A 26,239-nucleotide genomic window follows, 5' to 3' on the forward strand; every position below is an offset into this window, starting at 1 on the left:
CATGGAGGATCTAGGCCTCATTTCTCTCTTGTTGAGTAAACCTCTGTGGTGACTATAGCATTTAAGGCCTACTTTAAACTTTTTTTTTTTTTTTAAACTAGAGAGCCCGACAACATCATTCATTTGAATTTGCCTGTTCTGTGCATGAAGAATGGCATGAGGGTTTGTGAGAACTGTGACTGCAGTAATACAATTGTTTTTTAGATCTGTTAGACTGATCATTCTACATTTAAATTTGCCTTAAGACAACTAGGTCTGCTCTACTTCAATTTAGTGCGGTTTTTAATGTAGCTTTGTTTTTTACTGTAGCCATACCCTTTTTTTTTTTTTTTTAAATACCCTTAAAATTCTGGCAAGGAGGGGTTTGGATATAAGCCAGTAACATACTCATGTGCCAGAGCAAAGAAAAGGAAACAGTAAGAGGCTGAAACTGAGACTGTGCTGTGGCGTAGAGACTGGCCAGTGTGTTTGACACTGGGAAGCGACAGGGATAAAGATGATTTAACAGTAATACTTGGGATGATAAAAAGGGCGAGAGCTAGTTGACAACCAGAAGCATGCAGTAGATCAAACCACTCTCAAGTTAAGGTTCAGAGAGGTGGACAGCACCCTGTCCATATTCCCTTGGGCCTTATTTTAGTTCAAGCAAGTGGACAGCCAACAGCCAGCATCTCTATCTTCTTGCTTCAGGGCTAACTGATGACTGACAAGAACTAGTGGAAAAATACTCCAGTTCCAGAAGCCCTTGGGTAGATAACTCCTAGCACATGTTCTACACTGACTCCAGGGTTCCTAGTCCCTCATAGCAAATGGCCTGATAGCACACCCTTCACTGATTGCCTTTTCGTGTTGGCGTCCTTGGGTGCTGCAAATGGTTAGTGAACTCAGATGCTAACTGAGAGATTGGAAGTTTGCCAGAGGCACCTCAAAAGAAAGGCCTGGTGATCTACTTTTGAAAAATTAGCCATTGAAAATCCTATAGAGCACAATTCTACTCTGACACACATGGGGTCACCATGAGTCAGAACTGACACCATCTGGTCTTTTCTTGTCTCACTGACTCCCCTAACTGTGTTTCCTGAGATCAACTCCCAATTAAACTACCCCTATTTTTTTTTTTTTAATGGAACACTTTGGAGCCCTGTTGGTGCAGTGGTTAAGAGCTTGGCTGCTAACCAAAGGTCAGCAGTTCAAATCTACCAGCTGCTCCTTGGAATCCCTATGGTACAGTTCTACTCTATCCTATAGGGTCACTATGAATTGGGATCAACTCAAGGTCCTCTTGTTTGGTTTTTTGGTTAATGGAATCCTTGTCTCAGAGTCAGCTCCTGGAGGAACCCGAGCTAAGGCAGTTGTTGGCTACATGTTTCTTCAGAAGCCCACACCCACTTTGGGCACTATTCTCCTCCTCCTTTCAGAGTTCTTCTGACACTTCTCCCTCCATCTGCCCCGGAACCCATCACTCTCATCCTGCAGTTGTCAGATCACCACAGTTAGAGAACATCATCTGATAAAGCCATCACAAAACAGAGGAAATTAGTAAATGTGGTGTTGATTCTCCCAAAGTGTTTGTCTGTTTGTCTTTTAAAGGGGGCTGTTGGGGAAAGAACTCATAGGAGTGAATGTCTACTTGTGAAATCTCAGGTTCTGTGCCACTTGATTGGAGGAGATTCTTTTGAAGGGAGTCTTCTCAAATCCATTACTCCTGACTCTGGCACTCTTCAGAAGATTTGGTAGAAAAAGAGGAGATGAACTAGCTATTCCTTTGACAAATCAGATTTAGAAATTAGGGGGAGGGCAGTAGAAGCAGGTTTTGAAGGAAACGAAGAAATGTAGCTTAAAGGAGGGAAAAAAAGAAAAACAAATAGAAGGAAAAACTAGCATATTTCATTGACTCTACACATTTTAACATCTCTGAAATCAAAATGTCCTGTAACCCATCACCACCACCACTATCAGTTGTCACCAAGTTAATTCTAACTCATGGCGGCCCCTAGTGTGTCAGGATAGAACTGTGCTCCTTAAGGTTTCAATGGCTGATTTTTTTTTAATATAGATCACCAGACTTTTCTTCTAAGGTGTCTCTGGGCAGACTCAAACTGCAACCTTTTGGTCAGCAACTGAGGGCATTAACAATTCACAGTAACCATTCGCACCACTAAGGGGCTCCTCTTAATGGATCTCTAATTGCTGTTGCCACTTGTCAATTACAATGTGAAACAGGGTCGTAAGTGTTCATGTTGTCGTCACTGCAGTTGAATTATGTGTGCTGTTGGTACAGCACATGTTGAATTTAACTGCTATTTAAAATGTCATCAAAATATAATGGCATGATTTAAGAAGGAAATAGTTATTGGGTATGCAGAATGGGATGGAAACAAATCATTTGTTAAACAAATATTTGTTGCTGTACAAATGACCATAAATTCTGTATTTTCTTGAAAAGCACAATCAAGTGCTTTACAGGACATAAGAAAGGAACGTACCATGAGTAGATGAAGCTGCATTATATTGTATTACTGAGATTAATAAAAAAAAGAAGTTCCTATTCCACACAAAGCAACGGTGGCAAGACAAATTGCCAAGTTTCTGACAATAGATGACAGAAATCTCAGAAAAATAGGAGGTTGGAGTAAAAGAATCATACATTGCATGGGAGCATCATTAAGGTGTACATCAATTTATCAGAAATTTCCTGCTGACTTTGAACAGAATGCACTCAACTTCCAGCATGATGCCATTGAGGAAAAACGGAAATATGTGTTTAATTAAATAAGCAATGCTACGAATGGGAATCAGTTTTCTTTGACGTGTCTTAAAATTATACTGTCAATACAAAATGATCTTAAAGAGAGCACAAGTATCAGTTTGGGTTACAAAAAGGGATGTTATGCCTAGCTGCCAATTGCTGAAGTTGCCAGATATTTAATTTTATACTTAAAACAATATCTAAGGTTAAAAGCTTTTTAAAAAATGTTACTGTGAGTGCACCAAAATAGTAGATGATGATGGTTGAACTGATGGGGAACTGACTAGAAGCCTTTTGGAATAGACATCTGAAAGCCTACCATGTATTCGATTTTATGGACATGTACCTGAACAACTAAATAATAACTTCACCTAAAAGTACACTGATGTGGTTGTTAATAGTAATGGTATGACTAGACCACTACAATCCCTCGATGTCTCAGTTAACAAACAATTTAAGGACTGTCTTAATTATCCAGGGCTGCTATAACAGAAATATCACAAGCAGATGACTTTAACAAAGAGGAATTTATTCTCTCACAGTTTAGGAGACTAGAAGGTCAGGGCGCCAGCTCCAGGGGAAGGCTTTCTGTCTCTGTCGGCTCTGGGGGAAGGTCCTTGTCATCAGTCTTTCCCTGGTCTAGTAGTTTCTCAGCTCAGAAACCTTGGATCCAAAGGAAACACTTCGCTCTCAGAGTTGCTTTCTTGGTGGCATGAGGTCTCCCCGTCTCTTTGCTCACTTCTTCCTTTTATATCTCAAAAGAGATTGACTTAAAACACAACCAAATCTTATAGACTGAGTCCGGCCTTATTAACATAACTGCCTCTAATCCTGCCTCATTAACATCATAAAAAAAAACACAGGCAGGAATTATAACACATAGGAAAATCACATCAGATGACAAAATGAAGGACAATCACAATACCGGGAATCATGGCCTAGCCAAGTTGACACATGTTGGGGGACACGATTCAATCCATGACAAGGTCCATTTGCAGAGGGAAAGTGAGTTCTAGGTCTTGTCTGAATTCTTCTAATTAAAAACTTCTGATAAAATCAAGATCAAGAAAGTATCAAAACATGCACAATGAAGACAATAGTCATGCACGCTTTTAAGAAATGCTGCATTATCAACGTTCTTGATGGCCCAGAGGACACTATTTTACGGAAATGTATGGTTGGCAGTGACTCTAGGTTGAAAAATTCACAAAAGTTGAACTCTGAATATGTGGAAAAGTTTTAGGAAGATATTAACCAATTTATATTTTCTCTTCTATGTATATACAACAGTGATATATGATTTTTTTTAAATCTATGTTGAAATAAACCAAAAGACTTCTTTCAATAAGGATAAAATAAAAATTCTAAGTGATAAAAAGCATTATTCAGGGTTTAATTATGCTTCTGCTTCAAGGCAGAATGCATTACTAGAGATAAAGGTCAGTTGACGGTAACAAAAGATTTGACTCACTGGTAATAATACATAACAAGTCTAAAGGTATATGCAGTCAATAACATTTCTCTTTCTCTGGGTTTCTCTTTCTTCCTTCCTCCCACCAACACATACTTAGGGTTTGTTTTGTTTTTTAAGGTTCATGTATTTGGTAAGGACTGAAAGGTGAACATAAGTACAGCTTTGATGCTTATGAAAACAAAAAGTACTAATTTGGGATTGAATCTATAGTGATCCATTTTCCATAGGCTGTTTTTGTCTCATAAATTTGAGTGAGCGGCCAAGTTAGGGAAAACAAGAAAGGAAAGTGAAAAGACAACCTGGATGAAAAGAATGGTGGTTCCTTGCTCTTAGCAAAGAGAAAAAATGAGTAATTAAACTTCACAAAATATGGGGGGAAAGTGAATCTGAAAGGGAAGGTAGAAGAAGTTCAAGTAGGAAAGGAAAATGAAAACGTGTATAACAGAGCTGAAAAAGGTCGAAATGTTTGAATGATAAACAACAAATACTCATGTAACGGTGAGAAAAACACAAATGATGCTTTTTGGGGTCTTAGAGGAACTCAGGATACTGAATGGGAAGAGTTTTCTAGTTTACATAATTAACAGAGCAGCCAAAGTTAGCCCTAGAAGGAGCCCTTTTGTTTTTGACAATGGAATATTTTTCCAATAAATTAAAGGCAAAATGAGAAAACAGCTTTTCTTGGGGGAGTTGAATGTAACATATATAAAATACATATACCTTAATAGAGGAGGAAATTAGCAGCTAGAACAAATTCTAATTAGAGAGAGTTTGAAATTGTCAACATGCAGAAATTGTCAACATGTCAACTATAAGAAATTTGGTATCCCTGATTAACAGGATTATTTTAATTTAATTACATTCTGAGTTTCAGTCACATTTGTTTTATTCTTTCCCGTTTAGAACTCTCTGATTTAAAGGAAAAAAAGTTTTGAAGCTGTAGAATATAGAGAAGCAAGAATCTAGATGCTTGGCATTTACCTAGTTTTATAGATAAAAGCTAATTGTCGCACATCAGCTAATAAAATTGTGACAGCAGTCAAGGCTATAAAAAATGTTTCCATCCCTAACCACATTTTTTTTTCTAGAGAGATCCTTTGGTTTACCAGTCCATATAATTTACTTTTGATTGTTAGTTTTCTACTGTGTGGATTATTATTTTTCTGCTATTGAACTTTTGCCCATTTCATGGACAATTAGCATCTCCTTCAGAGAGAAGTGCAGAGGGGAAACTAAGAAAATGCATTTGTTTATTCTTCTTCCTGTTAATCCTGTCTTGGAAAAAAATTAGTGACAAAGAACTTTAACACATTTGAATTAGTCCTGTAAACCACGCTCCCCAGAAGGGAATTCAGTATTTTAATTTACACAACATGCATGATGGCTGAATTAGGCCCACAGGGTTCCAGTTTACAATATCTGCGCCATTAGCCTTGATAATCAAAGATACATAACCTTAGATGTCATAAAAATATTGTTGAAATGCATGATGTTTTTTCATTCTAGTCTATTAATATAGCTGTGAGCTAGTTGACATAAATAACACCAAACAAAAACCAAAAGAAATGCTTTAACCACACCATGAAGCACCGAAATCTTAAGTGAACAGCTGGGACCACCCTGGTTCATAATAACTCCTTTAACCTAAACCCCGTCCTAAACCTGAAGCAAACTCTGGTTGTTGTTTTTAGGTGCCATCAAGTTGTTTTTGACTCATAGAGACCTCATATGACAGGGCAGAATTGCCCCATAGAATTCTCTTGGCTGTAATCTTTTAGGGGAGCAGAGCCCCCGGTCTTTCTCTCACAGAGCTGCTGGGTGGGCTTGAACAGTCTTTTGGTTAGCGGCGGAGCCCTTAACAATTTGCACTACCTAAACCTCCTGAATGTACTCCAGAGTACAGAGGTACTCGAGAACTATTTTTTCTTATTTAAAATTATTTTTGAAGACAAAGAGAAATATTTCACGAAAGATGAGTTTCTGTTGCTTTACAATGGGATAGATTGTTGGAACAAATCCCCAATAATTTCACGTATTATTGGGAGTAGTTAGTGATTTTCGAGCACTGACATTTTATGATGATGCATATATTTAAAATTTTAATTGCTTTTGTTTACTTTTTTCAGGGAAAATTTCATGGAAATCCAATGCATGTAGCTGTGGTTATTTCAAATTGTTTAAGGGAAGAGAGGAGAATATTAGCTGCAGCCAACATGCCTGTCCAGGTAATAGTATCTGAACTCTGTGATCTTATTTTCACTTCAACTCTATTTTTCTGAAACAGAACTTCTTATCTTTTCCTAAACCAGCTTCTTCTACAATTTTAGTGGCACCACGGTCATTTTAGTCACTTGGAATCAAGGTTTTGGAGTTGTCTTTGGCCAGTTCCTTTTCTCCATCTCCATGTTGAGATAATTACCAAGCCTTCCCTGTGTTTATCTCTAAAAGTCTTTCTTACCTACACCACTTTCTCTGTTTCCACTCATCTCACTGTAGTTCAGGGTCTTACGGTATCAGTCTAGGAATGTAGTAGATACCTCCTGGTGGGTTTCCTAACTACCTTCCCCATGCTTATCCTCACAGATCAGTCTTGCTCAAAACGCTTCAATAGCCTCCTAATTCTTGCCCCACAAGTCTATAACTACTGTAATCCACAAGAAGGAACTTTGTTTTACAGAAACTCCATAAAACTTGCTTGTAGACTCTTTGAGTGTACTTGGCCTGTTGTATTTTAGATTATATTTTATCCCACCATCCTGAATAAATTCAGAGCCCCCATCAAAAATAATCAGAGGAATCGGTAAAGCCCTTAAGGAATGCTTTTTCAGTTAATCCTTAATAAAAGGAAAGAGTATATAAATAATCAAATTTTCTAAATTATACCCTCCATAATTTAGTAAATCATACCATATATTTATTTTTGAAGATTCAAGTATATTTTTTAACTATTAAAAAGTCTCTCAGGTTTAGTTACTGTCAGGTTATGTTTGTTTTAGAGGAGTGTAAAGTTTTAGCAATTTACCTTTCTTGCTTTGTAGAGGAAGAAGAGAGGTGGTATCTTTTTTTTTAATTTAAAATCAGAAGTATAGTAAATTTCTAAAGTAAATATAGTTTGATGCAGTGCTTTGGGGTTAAAATAGAGATGATGCCTTCCTCAGCTATCCTTTTTTGTGCCCCCTCTCATCTCTAGTCATTTTAGCGTTTATGTGTGTGCGCGCGTGTGTGTGTGTGTGTGTATGTTGTTCCCATCAAATGTCAGCTATCAGTCAAATCGAAACATTCGTTTATTTGAGTAGATGCCCATGAAAGTCACAATGAAAATAATCTGCAAGTACCACACACTACCTCAAAAGAAATATTTAAATTTTAAGGTTTTAAAATTTCAAATAGGTAGACAAATAATGGAGGTTCAAATGTAAGACTGTGAGCAAATGTAGTCTTTGGAAATTTTATAAGACTTTACCAAACTGAAGAATGCAGTGTAGTTGAAAGAACACTTGATCAAAAATCAAGGACAAGAGTTCCACTTGAGGTTCCACTGCTGATTTGCTGTGGAGTTTAGTCATCAACCTTTGTAACCATCATTCTCCACCCCCCAACTGTAAGGTGAAGGGGTTGCTTACATCTGTAACTCTCATCTCTAGAATATCTATGTGACTTCATTTCTAATGACCACAGTCAAGGTCAGATTATTAGAGCTTTCAAGAAATGGTGTGGATATGTATAGAGATCAGTGTTTAACAGTGGTTACCAGGGGCGGAAGGGAAGGGGAATCTGTGTTTAGCTAGCAATGAGTTTCTGTTTATGGGGATGGAAAATATGGCAATGAATTTTGGTGATGGTTGCACAACATGATCGATGCAATTGGTTTTATTGAAGTTTACAAGTGAAAAATGTTGAATTAGCAAATGCTGTGTTACCCATATTTTTACAACACTAAAAAAAAAAATGAAATGATGCTTGGAAAAGCTGGTTAGCCTTTCTGTTTAGTCAGGCTAATGTATTTTACATTTTCTTTAGTAAACTCCCTTTCATTATGATGTAAAAATAAATCTTATCCCAACAGTTTCAACATCTGCAATTTTGAATTTATAAGTCCAGCTATATGTAGTTTTCACTATACTAATTTTTAAATTACATGAATTAGTTTTCATAGATTTTCAAAAGTAATATAGGTCTGTTGTAGAAAATTAGGACATTTTTGAAATATAAAATCATCTTTAATTCCACTATTCAGAGATAACATACTGATAATATTTTGGTGTGTGTGTTCTTTCAATCATATGTATTCAAATGTACTTGCCTATACATATATACATATATTTACTAGATATACTATGTGTATAAGCGATTGAGATCATAATTGGTTACTCTTTTTATAATCTACTCTATCTCTTAACAATTTAACTCCACTTATATGACATTAAATATCCCTCTACAGAATGATTTTTAATGGCTGTGGAGTTTTTCATATCATATTGATTCAAGCCTCAGTTCAAAGTAATTCTTACATATCACATTCATTATAAACCTGTTCTATCAACACCAATGAAATTTTAAGACATTCTTTTTCCAGGGACCCCTGGAGAAATCTTTACAAAGTTCTTCGGTTTCAGAAAGACAGAGGAATGTGGAGCACAAAGTGGCTGCCATTAAAAACAGTGTTCAGGTGAGTGATCTTACAGATAGCTGGAAAGGCTAGCTACTGTCCTCATACAACTACCTGTGCACCTTTCTCTAATGTGCCCAGTGTTAGTGTATACTGAAACCGAAGGACAATTTGTTGAATGGATAAATATCTCTCACACAATATGTTGATATTAGAGAAGACTTCTTTGTGGGAAGGTTTTTAACTACAATTTCTGTTTCTGTGATATAGCGCCATTCAGGTTATTTATTTCTTCTTAAACGAATTTTAGTAATTTTAATTTTTCAAGAAATGTATCCATTTTTTCTAAGCTGTGTTTTTATAGGTATAAAGTTCAAATATTTCTTTATTATTATTTAATGTCTATAGAATCTGTAGTGATGTCTGTCACCTCTCACATTTAATATTGATAATTTGTGTTTTATTTTTTCCTGATCAGTCTGGCGAGAGGTTTACCAGTTTTATTAATCTAGAGATTTCTTAAATGAAACCACATTTCCTCCATTTTGTATATGAAATAAAATCCTAACTGTACTTTCCAAAATTGACATAGCATTCATGTCCTTTATAAAAATAATAACAATTGTATAAAACTAAATAAACTGTAGATATTTAAGGGCAAACTGCCCCATACACTGTGTGATATGTAGGCAGAGGTTTTAAATGATATTTCTGAGCATTTGTTTTCAGACTTCTGATTTAATGGCCCTCCATAACAAGTAAAACACACATGCAGAAGTCTCTGCTTATACTGTTGCTAGAAAGAATTAGGTTCTCAGAATGACCTAGCACAAAATGACTTGGCATATTACAGTATAAGGTCAAAACCAAGAGCACTGCTGACTCTACAAATATGTAAAAGTCAGGAGATGATTCCTTCATTTTAGTGAGAATACTTTTAGCATATTAATCAGGTACACAAATAGGTTTTGCATCCAGCACAAATTCTCCTTTAATGTTTGCCAGGTGTGGTGTAGCAGAGGCCCACTTTTAGGAGCCTAACCAGATCCCTTTGTCAAGTGTGTGCATCCATCCACCGGTTGCTCTGTAACGGCTTCTCCAGAGAACTGAAGCTAGGGTTACACGGAGTTACAAAAGGCCAGATTCCTGGCCTCAAGGTGGGGTTAACTGTGGTGCAGGTCATGCCCCCCAGCTCCTTGTGAGATGAAACTGATGCTAGACCCCAACTGAGATCGTGTTCTTGCTTAGCTCCTTCCCCTGCCCTTTTCCACTTCCTGTACTCACGTCCTTTCTCCTGAGAGTCAACAACTCATCTGTACCTGATCCCTGACCCAGGGTCTGATTCCCAATGTGATAAAAAACAAACAAACCAACCCATTGCCATGGGGTCGATTCCAACTCATAGCAACCCTATAAGACAGAGTAGAACTGCCCCATAGGATATCCAAGGAGCACCTGGTGGATTCAAACTGCCAACATTTTGATTAGCAGTCGTAGTTCTTAACTACTACCCCACCAGGGTTTCCCCTAACCTGATACATATTGCAAAACAGTGCTTACTTATCAGTAAACTTCCTCCTCTTACACCATAACCTCAGTGACTCTGTCGAATGTTTTGAAATGTGACACTTTTGTACACATTCTCAGAATATTGAGAGAGCTCTTGGAGGTTATTGTTGGGTGTTTTTGCACTTTGCAATTACTGATACAATCTGAAAGCCTTTTAATTACCTACTCTACCATTGGTTTTTCAGAGTTATGGTGTTATTTTAATATTATGCTTTTCATGAGAAGGTTCTGCAAGATATCACCTTCTTTTAGCTATTTTTTTTATTTTGAGATCAAAAGATGAGACCCCTCCATATTTCTGCTTTATTTTTTTAATAGTATATTTTATTATGCTTTTTAGAAGCCCATAGCTTTCCACAGGTGTTTCCTCTTCATAAACTCAACATTTAAGAGAAACACTACAAGTGGTATTGTGGTATTGTGGAAACAGAGCTAGACTAGCCTGGGTTTGGATTTTAGCTTGAGTATTTACTACTGACTCAGAATTTGATACTTTTCCTAACTAATAATTTAGCTGATTGAAATTTGGAATCTGTGGAGAAGTGCTGGGGGAAGGGGTATGTTTCCTTAGAGGAGACTTCTTAGGAATAAGTAGGCAGTAGAAATTTCAGTTTCCTAAGAAGAAAGGGAAGCAGTCTGAAATCTCGGAAGCAATAGTCTAACTTTGGTTAAGGGTGGGTCACTCCCAGTTGGTCAGACTTCCACACCAACCTACATCACTGAGATGCTATGTGACCTTGGGCAGGTAAGAAAAGAATAATTCATTTACTTCACATCTCTAAGCCTGTATTTCTTCATCTGTATGAGAGGAGAACCTACTCTACAGGGTTCTATGGGGATTAAATGGGATAATATATAAAAGGCCTTTAGCCCAATCTTGATCCTTAAACAGTGAAACCTGTGAGAGCCCGAACTCGATGGTAAGTCCTTGTTTTTCTAGGTCTCGCAAGTTTTGACAGGATGCAGTCTTACCACTTTTCCATCACTTGTTTTAGTGGAAATTAAAGTTTTCCTTCTCTGAAGGTTTCCACCTTACACAGGTTCCAGCTTTTACGGGTTTTACTGTACCTGTTATGCCTGAGCAGGAAAACATTACTAGGTTTAGTGAATAAAAACTCAATTCCAACTCACCGACCCTATAGGGCAGAGTAGAACTGCCCCATAGCCTTTCTAAGCCTGTAATCTTTACAGAAGCAGATAGTCACATCTTTCTCCTGCAGAGCAGCTGGTGGGTTTGAACCATCGATCTTTTGGTTAGCACGCAAGCTGTGCCACCAGGGCTCTTTAAATAGTAAGGTACAAATCTTAAAGAACAGACAGAACACACAGAGGAAGTATAGTTTTTTTCTTCTGAGAAACGGAGAGAAAAAAATATTTAAATGGAATTGTTATAAACTTCAGCAAATTAGAATGGAAACATTAGCTGAAAAGTGATAGTACATTAATACAAATTTATATGGAACTACTGGAGAGTATTAAGATAGGAAAAGTATACTTTCAGTTAAAAAAAAGGTTATATAGTAGCATCATTTGGAGCTAATTCAGAAATGAAAGGAAAGATGCTGAAATATTTTCAAACAGACAGGAAGAGAAAATAGTTGGAAGAGCAAGCTCAGTCTGGTTCTTTCAGCATTATTTTAACTTTCATAGGAATTAGCCCTTCAGAAATGTAAGCTCAATATAGTTAGTCTTTGGATGGTAGTGGAGACAGGGTGCGCCGGACAGTGTATTTTGAAATACTTAGAGTGTTGTTTCATTGACATGACTACTTGTAACCCAGAGTATGTTTTCTTTTACAAAAAGATGACAGAACAAGACACTAAATACTTAGAAGACCTGCAAGACGAATTTGACTATAGATATAAAACAATTCAGACAATGGGTAAGTTTTTGTTTTGCCCATAATTCTACATAGTGACAAAAGGCAGCATGACCAAGATTTCTTCTTTACTGACAGAATTGATAAATAACTTTGATCCACTTCCCTAGGTGAGTCTTTTTATTTCAGGAGAGGTGTGTTTATTTATTTTGCTCCTTCCCTCTTGCACTAGTGTGTGCACTTGTGCACGCACGTGTTCTCTTTCTCCATATAAATATGTTTTAATCAACTAATTCAAAATACTTTACAGACCTCAGGAGACATCACCCCTAAATACTTCAGCATGCATCTCCAAAAAATCAGAACATTCTCCCATAGAATCAAAACACCATTTGCACAACTAACAAAAGTAATAATAATTACCATCAATGGCGTATTGGTTAAGTGCTACGGCTGCTAACCAAAGGGTCGGCAGTTTGAATCCGCCAGGCGCTCCTTGGAAACTCTATGGGGCAGTTCTACTCTGTCCTATATGGTCGCTGTGAGTCGGAAATGACTCAAAGGCACTGCGTTTCACTAGGTTAACACCATCAGAGAATTACTATTATCTTCCCTACATGCATTTTTCTTAATATAATTTTTCAGATTATAAAGTCAAAATGTGCTTCATAGAAAAACATTTGGAAGATACAAAAAAAAGCATTAAAAAACAAAAATCACATGAAATTCCACTATCCACATATAAATACTGTCAGAATGTTAATGTATTTCTTTCCAGCCTTTCCCCTGTGTTTGTATGAATTTTTTAACAAAATTGAGATCATTTTATATAGTTTTGTATACTGCTATCTTAAAGTTTTATTTTTAAGCATTTTCCCAGGCCATAAGAAGTCTTCAAATACGTAATTTAAAAAATGTCAAAATGGAAGAACACTGCAATTTATTTGACTATCTCTGTGGTTAAACACTGAAGTCATTTACAATTAGATGCTTTTTAAGAAATGGAAGGAAAGAATGAGAATATATATGAGACCTAAGATTTACAAGCAATAATAGATTGATAGTTTAAAGTGTGTTATAATAGTGAGATAATTGGCAAAATTTGAATTAAGTCTAGATTAGTTAATAGAGTTGTATCAATATTAATTTACTGGTTTTGATAATTGTACTATGCTTATATACGGTATTAACATTAGGGGAAGCTGGGTGACGGGTATATGCAGGGATCTCTCTGTACTATTTTTTGAAATTTTCATAATTCTAAAATTATTTCAAAATAATCTTAAAAATAAATCAAATATAAACCTTTCAGTTACAGGATCATCTTTAACTATTGAAATGTTAGCTTAAAACGTATCTTGAAGGAAATGTGGAGGATATTACGAAACTTGTTTACCTGGCATAGGTGGGGAGCGAGGTGTTTTTATTTGTGTTCTTCTCCTGATATCTTCATGCTGTCTTGACCTCCGTAAAATGCTAGTCAGGCTGTTTATAATTTTTGTATGTACAACTTTTTTTCTTCAGAAGAAATGGCACAAACATGGTTTTCATCAGATTATCAAAGGGATGTCCATTACCCTATAACTGTTTAAAACAACCGTAAATTTAATCAAACATTACAGCTTATTAAAGGCAGCCTCATCCCAAATGTCATATATTAGAATATAACAAAATACACTAAACAATTAAATTATTTTTAACTTATTATGATTCGAGTCACTTCAATATTTTTTCAGTGCTTCGTGTACCTTATGAAGAATAAAAATGATCATTTTGTCACTTAAATCAATATATATTTACCTTCTTTGTTCCACCCTGTTATAAGTAAAATGAAGGATACATGAGAAACAAGCCATAGCTTTGCTGATGAAGATTGGAAAGTATTTGCTAATGAATTTTCAAGCTGATAAAATGCTACATAAGCAAGATTTTGCTACATATGGGATCTAGAACTTAGTGCATTTTGGGATTATTACAACCAGGGATAAGTTTCTAGAAATTAGTGCTATTTTGTAGGAAAATTCGCCAGAACATGTGTTCTGAGGCCTCTTTTTCATAATTACACAAGTCAGGTCAGCATTCTCAGCCCTCATTTTTATAGACATGAGTGGTTGTTATAAACAATCACTTAGTATATACCAATGAAATATTCAAATTAAATAACAATATTTGTGTATTGTGTGCCTCCCCATTTAAGGGGATTAATCAGGTTTTTTTCAGTCAAATATTTTTAAGTTGATTTTCCATTCCTTCCCACTTCTATTTTATTTCAAGGCAAGCCCATTTTGCAAACAAAAAGGGAAAGCAAAGGATTTAGTCTTTATTAGTTTATGAGGCTATGTAGATAAAACTGTAACAACCAGGCAGCTTTCCATAGCTCCTGGGTATAAATGGAGTAGGGAGTAGTGGATGAAGGCAGCAGGATTAAAAAATGATTCAATCTTATCCACAAAGAGAGGTCCCTCCCTCTCTTATGTACACCAAACAAACAAGGTTATTATTAATGTAAAGGTAGCAAGGTAGGAATGCCTCCAACTCCCCCCAGAAAAGAAAAAAATTAGATAGAATGAAGAAGGATCTTCCCTCAAGCTCTGTAAGAGGACTTCTCTCTGGGATCCTTGACTGAAATTCTTCCAGGCAAATAAGCAGACAGGGACTTACTTCCAAGCTCACTTCTAGTGCCCCTTTTAGGCCCTTGCCACACTGGCCATGGCTCCAGTCGTGGCCTAGTTCAGGATGGCGGATTGCAGCAAAGTTGGCCTTCAGAAAGGATCAGAGGAACTTGACCCTGAAGAAGACTCTAGGCTTGACCTCTTTTCCATTGCAGATCAGGTGGACAAGAACAGTGTCCTGATAAATCAGGAATTCTTGACTCTGCAAGAAATGCTTAACAGCCTTGACTTCAAGAGAAAGGTTAGTGAAGAATTTTAATTGGCCTTTAGCCTAATGTTTTTCTCCTTTCCCTAAACCTAGTCCTCCTGAAAAGAATCAAGTTCTTGGGTTTTGTCCATTCCATTTAGTACTCTGAACGAATAAGCCGCAACGTTTCTAAGAGGAGCGCCATGCTATTTGCTATACTTCTTCACTATGCCTCCAAAAACCCAGATAAAGTCCTCATAAAAATTAATGAACAAGAGTTCAAATTTTAATCTTTGTTTTTTAGGAAATGTATAAACATATTTATAAGAATATAAATTTAATTTATAAACATTCTTTTAAAAAGCAGACATGTGGTTTTAATGCTTATGACAATCAATATTATTGTCACCCGCTGCCATCGAGTCAATTCCGACTCCTGGCAACCCTGTAGGACAGAGTAGAACTGCCTGCCTCATAGGGTTGCCAAGGAGCACTTGGTGAATATGAACTGCTGACCTTTTGGTTAGCAGCCATAGTCCTTAACCACTACGCCACCAGGGTTTCCATTATTGTCACAGGAATTACAAGTTCAACATATTTATACTGGAAGGTTTCTGAGTGTGTTAAAGTGTGATTATGCTTCTTTCCTTGGGACTTTTTTACTTGCAATAATTCATTGAAAATATACTGCTATGGCAAATAGAAGTTAATAATTTGGGGAAAATATTTGGTCTAAATTTTGACCAAGTCGTCTAGGTCAGACAAATCATTTTACAAGTTGAATTATGAGTTACTGGTTGTTTCTCATGAAAATCTTTTCAGCAGCCACCATTTCTTTTAGGAAACCCTTAGTAAGATGACGCAGATAATCAATGAAACGGACTTGTTAATGAACAGCATGCTGATAGATGAGCTGCAAGATTGGAAGAGGCGGCAGCAAATTGCCTGCATCGGAGGTCCACTCCATAATGGGCTCGACCAGCTTCAAAACTGGTAAAATAAATTGACTTTAGATTCTAGTGAAAACCACAGGAAGTACAAAGCTTCAGAGTTGCTCAGCCAGGGAACTGCAGGCTTAGACCAGAACGCTTCACTCATTTAGCTTATTGATGGTTTATTAGCAGCTGGGAACTCTATAGTTGAAAACAAATAGGTGTTATTGTGTAAGTGTTCTCAATTTTTATTTCTTTGGGGAGAGTGAAACATATATAGAAGGCATAAGAATTGCTTAATTTTCACATATATTAACTTTAAAAGACTCAAACTAATTTTTTAAGCCAGCAACACATTTTCTTTAAGGGCATAAAGAAGCACTAGCTTCAAAAGCTTAAAGAAAGAAATTTCAATGTTTAAATGTGTACCTTAAGACATCAGGGTTAAGCATTAGTTTTGTGCCTTCAACATAGTGATTTACGTTTGAAATTAATGAAGAACCTCAAATGGCTAATACAATATGGCATTCTCTATAAATGTACATATATATGTGTTCAAGCATAGATATATACTACAATCCTTTGCATTGGAAGATAAAAATATTGATAGGGCTTTCCCTTTATAAGTGCAAAATAAAACTATCCAATTGAAAGAAAAAAATAGAAAATAAGAAGAAAATGGGAATATTCAGTTGAAATCCAAAATTGCTTTCTAAGAGTACAATTCAGTACAATGGAAATATGTAGTAACTTGGGCGCCTTCACTAAGTGCTCTGCCCTGCCAGGCCTACTTCTTAAGAGAAACAAAGGACTGAGTTCATTTTAACACATACTGATTTTCCTTGGTGAGAGACTTTGATTCTCTAACCTCTCTATACTGTATTATTGTAAAAACAAGATAAATCACAAAGGGGGCAATAAAGAACTTAGCAAGTAATGGTGCTCATACCAAAAATCAGCATCTAGTTGCTCTTTGACAGCTCTTTCCACAATGTTCTGTGTGGAATAAACTTTAAGTAGAAAGAGATGGTGTCAGGGCCAGATGGATTTCTCAATTTGGATGAGACCTTCTGCCTCAGCCCTGGTGGCACAGTGGTTAAGAGCAACGGCTGCAAACTAAAAGGTTGGCACTTTGAATTCACCAGCTGCTCCTTGGAAACCCTCTGGGACAGTTCTACTCTGTTCTATAAAGCTGACTATGAATCGGAGTCAGAATCAACTTGATGGCAAGAGGTTTGGTTTTGGTGTCCATTTCATTTTCCCTCTTCCTTAGATGTCTATCCTAAGATCACCATACAGTAAGTAAAACTCCAAGTAGATACCAGGAGCGAGCATTTCTCACTATACCTTTCTTCAGAGAAAAAAAAAAAGAAAAACAAACCCATTGCTGTGGAGTCAATTCTGACTCATAGCAACCCAATAGGACAGAGTAGAACTGGCCCATAGGGTTTCCAAGGAATGGCTGGTGGATTTGAACTGCTAACTTTTTGGGTAGCAGCTGAACACTTAACCACTACGCCACCATGGCTCCAGAGAAAGTCACTGATGATCTTTGACTAATACTTAAGACTTGTAAAAAAATATATTTGTGGGGTTAGTTTCATATATATATATATATATATATATATATATATATATATATATATATATATATAAGATTTTCAAACAAAGGATAATTAAACTAAAAGGATTTGGTTCCAAATGTTGACAAAATTTTATAAATAATTTCTTGTCTAAAACTGAAGCTATAAATTAGAAAACATTTCATATATAGCATGCATACTGGAGAAAAGGCAGATTAGGAAAATAAAAATAAAGACCTGTCCCTAAAATTGAATGGAATTGATCAATTTAATAATTACTTAATAATTTAATATTTGTTAAATATGGTTAATTGTTAAAATGGTCGATGGCTGAGTGGAAAAACTATCTCCAATCTTCATTTGCGGTTCAATAGCTTTACACTGTTGGCAGAAAGTCTTTTCCAACTCAGAAGGCAACTGGAGAAATTAGAGGAGCAATCTACCAAAATGACTTATGAAGGTGATCCCATCCCACAGCAAAGAACACACCTGCTAGAAAGAGTCACCTTTTTGCTCTACAATCTTTTCAAGAAGTAAGTGAAGTGTTATCAATTTAAATGCCTCTTGGCACCCTCAGTCTTACAGAATCATAAGGACGCCCTGCCTGGGGTTTTGTGTTTAGGTGAAACAGTGGCAGGAAGTGTTAAACCGTGAGCCTTAGGGTGAAGTAAATATAGCCCCAGCGAGTCCAGAAACCACATTTCTACTTTTCACTATTTGTTCATCAACACTTCTCCCACTAACTGGCTCAGTTTTCCATGAGCTACGTCACATCACCCACCTACACCTCAGTTTTCACATTTTAGAAGAAAAGATTTCAAGGGTTTTCTCTTAGGTGCATAGCCAAGAACTAAAGCTGAACTAAAGGAAAAAAAAAAAATTGCCTATGCCAGAAATACTAATATTTAACTTAAGATGGCATGGATTTAACTTTCTACTTTATGTTTAGTATGAAAAAAATGGACTGGGGCTTTTATTCTTGACTCAAAGTATCATTGAGAATTATTTACTGTTGTTACTCAGGGACAATCTTTAGGCATTTTCCCATATTATGGTAATTATTTCTGAGAAGTCATTGTAAAGACTTGAACTTAATATTGGAGTTTGAACCTCTTCTAAGTGAAGAAATATTGGACTTTATGAGAGGACAGCATCCTGTTCCTCTGTGGTTTTCAGTCTGTCATTATTTTCAATGTCTTCGAATGATGCACTTTTTTTCCTTTTAATCTAGCTCCTTTGTGGTTGAACGGCAGCCATGCATGCCAACCCACCCTCAGAGGCCAATGGTACTAAAAACCCTCATTCAGTTCACTGTAAAGCTAAGGTAGGCAAAATGCACTCTATTGTTTCATTTGGTTATGGAGCTATAGCTACTACCTCATCAAGGCTGGTTTTTCTCATTGTGTTGTAATTTTACTACTCTTTATTGAGCGCCTCCTGTGTGCCCAGCATTGAGGTAGGTAAACTCCCCTCCCCCCCCACAAAAGAAAAACAAACCAGTTGTAGTTGATTCCAACTCATGGTGACTCCCTGTGTGTCAGAGTAGAACTGTGTTCCACAGCGTTTACAATGGTTGATTTTTCAGAAGTAGGTTGCCAGAACTTTGTTCCAAGGTGCCTCTGTGTGGACTTTCAGTTAGCAGCCAAATGCCTAACCATTTGGGCCATGCAGGGACTCCAAGGTAAGGTAAATACCCACAGAAATGTTAAGATGAGGACCTTGCTTGTCAAGAGCATGACAGTGTAGATAAGGGATATATATTAGCACAAAAGTATGATATTGGGCAATAGGAACTAACAGCTGGAAAGGCTGACTTGAGAGAAGGCTGGAGAGATTGGAAAGCTTTATGACCACTGTGAGAGAAGGGTTGTGACGGAAGAGCAGAGAGGGGAAGGGAGGAGAATTGTAGGACAGTAAGACAAGAGAAATAAAGGCTTCCTGGATCTGTTTTGTGATACTGTAGAACAGGATAATAGAATTGAGAAGACAGATCGGGGCAGACGGTGGAAGGCCTTGAATACCCTATCCAGGAAATACGGTGGCACATTCTTCCCCTGTGATTACCTCGTAGCTAGCTTATTGGATTTTCCACCAAGACTCTTAACACCACAATTTTCAGTGTATCCTTACTATGTACCCTGATTTAAAGATGCAGACTTTTGTGTTACTGTTGCTCTGCTATGTCTGTGTATTTAATCCTGTCCATGAGCAATAAAACTTACATTTTTCTCTATTGACACTTAAAATGATTTTGAGTTCTTTCAAAAATTCCCATCATGGCTCAAGTACGAATACCTAAATCTTTAAATTCCTGATCACTAACCCTGGTGGCACAAAAGTTAAGAGCTGGGCTGCTAACCAAAAGTTTGGCAGTTTGAATCCACCAGTGGCTCCTTGGAAACCCTGTGGGGCAGTTCTACTCTGTCCTATAGGGTCGCTATGAATCGGAATTGACTCAACGGCACATAGCAACAACAACAGGTAACCACTGAAAGATTAATGCATCAAAAGGTGATGATTCCAAGGTAAAGAGTGGTTTAGGGGTCCCATGATAGGCTTCCTGATCACATATCACTATTGGAACTCCATTTTTTAAAAGAAAGTGTTTGTCTTTAGTTTGAATTTCAAAATTCTTAACTAAAGTTCTTAATCAGTTCCTTTGTGTGAGCGTTACACCAAGATTTAAGAACCAAAAACAGAAGGCAGAAGTAAGGTTTCCTTTTGAAAGTTCATTCTTTTCAAGAGTTGTTTATTCCTATCCCCCTCATCTCTGTATAAGCCAGAGGACAGTAACAACAAAGGGAAATATGATGGAGAGGTGGAGGACATCCTACTTTTCCTTGAGAAACTCCCGTAGGTGATATGGTGAGTCTAAGATGCTCTCTGGGCTGAAAAGGAAGATAAGTAGGAATTACTCGGCAAAGAATTCTGAATGGAAGAGATCCCTGAATCAGCACCTTGCACGTTTGAACTGGTTGCCAGGGAAATAGGTCATTAGTCCCTGGTTTAGGTGTTCTGCCCTCCTCTCCCACCTGACTGTTGGATCCCCATCATTCTTTCTGAACCCTGCTCCCCACTGTCTTGATAGATGGTCCTTTACTTACTATTCAAGGTTTTCCCTAAAACTCCTCCCTATCATGGCACTGCACCCTCCTACTCCAAAGGCAGAGATGGCAGGGGCCTCCACTGTTAGTTAACAGCTTCTTACCATTTATCAGAACTTTCCTAAAGTAGGACTGAAAGCAAGACAGAGAAGGAAAACATCTTCCCTCTTCTTCTTAACTTTGACCATCCTTCTTCTTAACTTTCCATTGCTAACAACTGCTGCACACTTATCCTACCCCAAAGCCTGAAACCAATGCTGTGCCTTGTTCAGAACATTTAATGAACCTTTGCTACATTCTACTTACCCTTTTGTTGGGAATGTCCATTATCTATGGTTATATTTCTCTAATGCTAATTAGTAGCTTATCACTATATTCTTTGTATTTCATTTGTTTGGCTGGACTCCTTCCTTTTAATTATAGCCGTGTCCACATTTCTCCCTTCCCCATCTTCACTTCTCTATAGTTCCCAGTACCTAGAGTCATGCCGGGTATGTATCAGGAGCTCAATACATGCTGAATAAGTAAATGAGTGAGTGAGTGAGTATCTCAGAAACTGACACAAAACCCACAGATAGGGGACATCAGAAGATACAGCTCTAAGGAGCTGGGGAAAGCAAAAAAAAAAAGGAGGAGCTGACATCAGAAGAAGGAATTAAAAGAATTGTTATTCTGAACTTCAATCACTTGTAATGTTTGAAGTTAGGTCTTTTCTAGTTATGAACACTTTTACTGTTACTGAAATATAGCATGTTTAAAGATTACAAGTGCATTTGAATTGGGATTGTACATAATCTACCAGATGCATAACCTTTCTCAGTATTTTCATCATAAAATAGTTGTCATCAAAACACTTAGTTTTACTAAGCTTACAAATTATTGTTTTTCATAATGCAAGTATAAAATGGAGCCTTATTAATAGATTTTCAAATCATTTTTCTTATATTTATATATTTTAGCCAAAACTTGAGTTTTGGCCAAAAGATGCAGCTATTTTCCTAACCTGTCCAATGTATTATCCAATACATGTCAAATTTCCAACATTTGGAAACACTTTCCAAGTGTTTGTAAATAATCATATTAAGTGGCTGATGTCAACATTCATTGGTAACATGGCAAACTAAAGAGGAATTGTATGCTTTTAAAACACATTAATGCACAAATGTAGACATTGTAAGTTGGATTTGTATGTATATGCCATAAATATAGTTAAATTTAAAGTATTTAAATGCCTGTAACACTTTAAAGTTGATCTTTGATTCTTTATTGATGTTTCTTTCCAGGCTACTAATAAAGTTGCCAGAGCTAAACTATCAGGTAAAGGTTAAAGCATCAATTGACAAGTAAGTTTTTCATTTCATTTTGAAAAGGGAAAATGTAAGATGTTTTTAATGACTTGCGCCGATATTATAGAATGATTTTCAACTTTATAATTCATTCCTTTACCATTACATATCAATGTACTTCAAATATTTGACTTTCAAATTCAAATATTTACCAGAGCTCGAATGAGGACTTAGTAAAAAAAAAATTTACTGTAAAGATTTCAAATGAAATTTTAGACCATCCTCTAAAGTATGATAGAATGCTTTTACTAGATCTATTAAATAGCTCATTTCAAGAATCTTCTTGGTTTTACAGGAATGTTTCAACTCTAAGGTAAGACATTTACTTTGCAGAATTTTTTTGTTGTTCTTGTAAGTACATTTTACCTGTGACCATGTAAATAGCTAAGATTTCCTCTCCAGCAATCGAAGATTTGTTCTCTGTGGAACTCATGTCAAAGCCATGTCCATTGAAGAATCTTCTAATGGAAGTCTCTCAGTGGAATTTCGACATTTGGTGAGTTTGCCAGTAAAATTACAGAAACTTTCATTTTTTTTTCTAAATCAGGTACATCTTTACTAATAGCCCTTATAATTCACTACATGTTCTTCTTTATGGCTTGTTATATGAGATTAAGTCCCATACTGATAAACAAAACATGCCATCGTTAAAGAATTAAAATGGTAGAAAGAGCACTGAACTTGAAGTCAGAAAGTCTGAGTTCTTAACAATGGTGATGTACCAGTTATATACCAGTTGCCGTCGAGTTGATTCCAACTTATGGCGACCCCGTGTGTCAGAATAGAACTGTGCTCCCTAGAGTTTTCAATGGCTGATTTTTCCCAAGTAGGGTGCCAGACTTTTCTTCTGAGGTGCCTCTGGGTGGACACAAATCTCCAACCTTTTGGGTAGCAACCATGCACGTTAACCGTTTGTACCACCCAGGGACTCCATGATGTTGTAGTATCCAAGTTATGTAGTAGTTGATCTTTTTTTATGCTAATGGCAGAGATAATCTGTTTTATAATGGATAGGCATTCCTGGTTTCAATTTTTAGATTTCACCGAGAAGTGACAGCCAATAAAAATATGTCTGACTAAAAGTGCTTCCAGTTCAGGAGTATAATTTGGGGAAATATTATGTCTGTAGCCAAGTCTGCCTTCGCATGTCTAGAAAGCTTCTGACCCAGCCCCATCCTGTTGCTTCTTGTTTTTACCACTTCCTCTTAACCTAGAGTTCTTTTCCTGCCTTTCTTATGTATTTATTTATTTATTTATTTGCATAATTCTTAGATTCCCAAAAGGCCTACTGCTTTTATTGCCAGAAGCACGTTACTTGTCTGGTTTTCAACATTTAAGAAGTACCTCACCTGAGTGTTTGGGCACCAAAAGGTCTACTTTTTAAAAAAAAAAAAAAGATAAAATCTAGGTTAACAGAAAGGTATCTGCAAACACAAATTTATATAATTCCAAACACTGGTTTTCATTTTTGTTTGGTCTTCAGTTTTGAAGAGTGCATTTTTTTTTTTAATTGAATCTCTCCCAAGTGAGACCGCTAAATAAATAAAATGTATTGAGGAGCCATGCATTTTACATTCTTGTAATCAGCACTTTTTAGTTAGGCTCAATTCCTGTTGTCAAGGAACTGTCAATAATAGGTAACAGGTAGAGCAGCAAGAGGCCCTTAACTTACAGGTGCCTGTCTCCCAAAAGAGGCCTGTGGAAAAAAAAGGACACGGAGCGCACCAAAAAATGGTTAAGTCCTTATTCCAGCAACTACCCTATATAAAATAGCAAAACCTTGGTTTTACAGTGCACTTCTAGCTGCAAAGTATTTTTATATATATTATGTTTTGCATAATAACTTTAATCACATTTTAAAATAAAAGTAAATGTAGAAAATCAGAGAAACAAAATCTTAAAAATTAAAAATCGCCTATAATCTCACTACCTTGAGGTACCTTAAGGTAACACTATTAACATGCTTCTTTTATGCTTTCATTCTTTTTTTCCTAAATAAATTGTATGCTATATACATTTATTTTCTTTTTCCATTTTGTAATTTATATAATGAATTTTTTTTGTGTCAGTAAGTTAGTTGTCTTCTACTATAACGCCATTTAACAGCTTAATGTGCTGTATGGCACGCTGACCCATAGTTTATTTTGCCAGTCCTCTGTGTTAGACTTGGTTTCACAGGGGTTAGGAGCCATCAGCCACAGTTTAGCTCAGTCCTCCACGGTGGCAGACTGAAAACATTATAAGAGATCCCAGACGATTTCCTCTTTTCAAACTATTGGCTGAAAAATGGTATACCAACTTGCTCACTTAACTCAATGAAAGTTTCTAAAGTGACACCCCACCAGGTGAGATAGAAAGCTCCTTTCTGTTGAGTCTGGGGAACTATTTCAGGTTTCAATAAGTTAGACATCTTTGGGTTACTGTTGTAGAAGTCAAAATTGTGGACAAGAAAATCACTACAATAGGTATGACTGCTTGACATTTAGCTGATAATGCTTCTCCATTTAAACACTGTTATTTTATTTTACAAAGCAACCAAAGGAAATGAAATCCAGTGCTGGAAGCAAAGGAAATGAGGTAAGAAGTATTTTCTATTCATTATTTCTGAAATAATTCAGAAATAAATTTCAGAGAAATTTTCTAGGATACAATTCTATAACATCTTATTTTTACAAAATTCTTAAATTGCCCTTTATTATTTTTTTTAATAAAATCAGTTTTGAAGATAGTATGGGAAATTTAAAATAAGGAGAAAATAAAATTTGCATATAGTAAACTCTCAAAAGAAAACGACTATCAACATTTTGGTATACAACACATCATTCCAGTCTTTTATCTGGGTATATATTACTCTTAAAAATACAGAATACACAGTATTTTATAACCTGCTTTTTTCACAGAGCCGTGTATGATGAACGGTTTTCCATGACTTTAAACATTTTTGGAGTATATGATTTAAAGTGGTTGCCTTATATCGCATTTTACAGATGTGCCATAATTTTTTAAGCCAGTCCTAAAGAAATGAAAATCATTCATTTTCCCACAGGTATGAGGTAAGGCTCAAAACTCAGAACCCATTATGAGAAAACACAGGTGAAAACAACCTTATTACTTTCTGGTATCAGTTAACCCTCACTTATATTTAAGGTTTTTATTCCACAGGATGAACTGATTAAAACAACAAACTGAAGCAGATCAAGCACTTGCATTCGAGTCAGTAAATGATAAACCAGTTGCTGTCGAGTCGATTCCAACTCATGGTGACCCCATGTGTGTCAGGGTTTTCAGTGGCTGATTTTTTTGGAACTAGATCGCCAGGCCTTTCTTCCCAGGTACTTTTGGGTGGGCTTGACCTCCAACCTTTCGGCTAGCTGCCAAGCATGTTAACCTAGAGACTCCCAGTAAATGATGGGCTGGTCGAATTCAGGATTAGAAGTGACCTGGGAAGTCATCTATTTATTAGACCAGGCATCTATTCTTTCCTTACATTTTTAGAATTAGAAAGCCTGGGTTTTAATTCACACTCTAAAAATGTGAGTCTTGACAAACAATCTGACCCAGAAATACTGCATTTTTCCCTCTAAGAGATCAGGGTAGTATTGCCCAATTCTGCCTGCTCCCAGATGCTACGGATGTCAGATCACCCACGTGATGCAGTGATAAAGCAGGGAGGTCTATTTCTGGTGTGTTTGAATGGATTCAGTTTAGTGGCTTTCTAGTCATAGTGCCTATGAGACAGATCTTTAAATTATTTGGAACAAAAGCACTTTATAAAGCCAGCGTTCAAGTTCAATCAGTCTAGAACATCCCACAAAACCATAAAGATCCATCACAAAAGGTCAAATGCCCTACCATTCTCCCCTCCAAGAATTCTTCATACCCTTAACCATATCTCTACAGCACAAGATAATCACCAGAGCAGGCCTTTGAGTTTAAGGGTCTTCTACTAATACAAATAAGAGGGAGCTTTTTTTATTCCTCCTACCTTATAAAAATCCATCAAGGTTTTCTAAACATTTGTAAAGCATTAGCACATTTCACCCACCTCATTGGAATTTTGGGCAGAGTTTCATTCAGCTTGCCATTCCTAAATATTATTTATTAAGTCTGAAAAGGAAACCCTGGTGGCTTAGTTGTTAAGTGCTATGGCTGTTAACCAAAAGGTCGGCATTTCAAATCCACCAGGCTCTCCTTG

At 36.6% G+C, this 26,239-nt stretch overlaps 1 protein-coding gene across 4 annotated transcripts in view; it reads left to right on the forward strand.

Annotated features, from left to right (window-relative positions):
* The window catches only part of STAT4 (signal transducer and activator of transcription 4), a 96,924-nt gene that overhangs the window by 46,234 nt on the left and 24,451 nt on the right, over positions 1-26,239 (forward strand). For all 4 annotated transcript variants that reach the window (XM_064286883.1, XM_023542682.2, XM_003406163.4 and 1 more), the window contains exons 4-14: positions 6,350-6,448; positions 8,800-8,892; positions 12,205-12,283; positions 15,048-15,133; positions 15,921-16,072; positions 17,969-18,127; positions 18,826-18,918; positions 21,982-22,041; positions 22,340-22,357; positions 22,447-22,540; positions 24,577-24,621. In XM_064286883.1, coding sequence (XP_064142953.1) covers positions 6,350-6,448; positions 8,800-8,892; positions 12,205-12,283; positions 15,048-15,133; positions 15,921-16,072; positions 17,969-18,127; positions 18,826-18,918; positions 21,982-22,041; positions 22,340-22,357; positions 22,447-22,540; positions 24,577-24,621 — 978 coding nt within the window. The remainder of the gene's footprint in view (positions 1-6,349; positions 6,449-8,799; positions 8,893-12,204; positions 12,284-15,047; positions 15,134-15,920; positions 16,073-17,968; positions 18,128-18,825; positions 18,919-21,981; positions 22,042-22,339; positions 22,358-22,446; positions 22,541-24,576; positions 24,622-26,239) is intronic.

This window comes from Loxodonta africana, chromosome 6, assembly GCF_030014295.1.
Source record: "Loxodonta africana isolate mLoxAfr1 chromosome 6, mLoxAfr1.hap2, whole genome shotgun sequence".
NCBI lineage: Eukaryota > Metazoa > Chordata > Mammalia > Proboscidea > Elephantidae > Loxodonta > Loxodonta africana.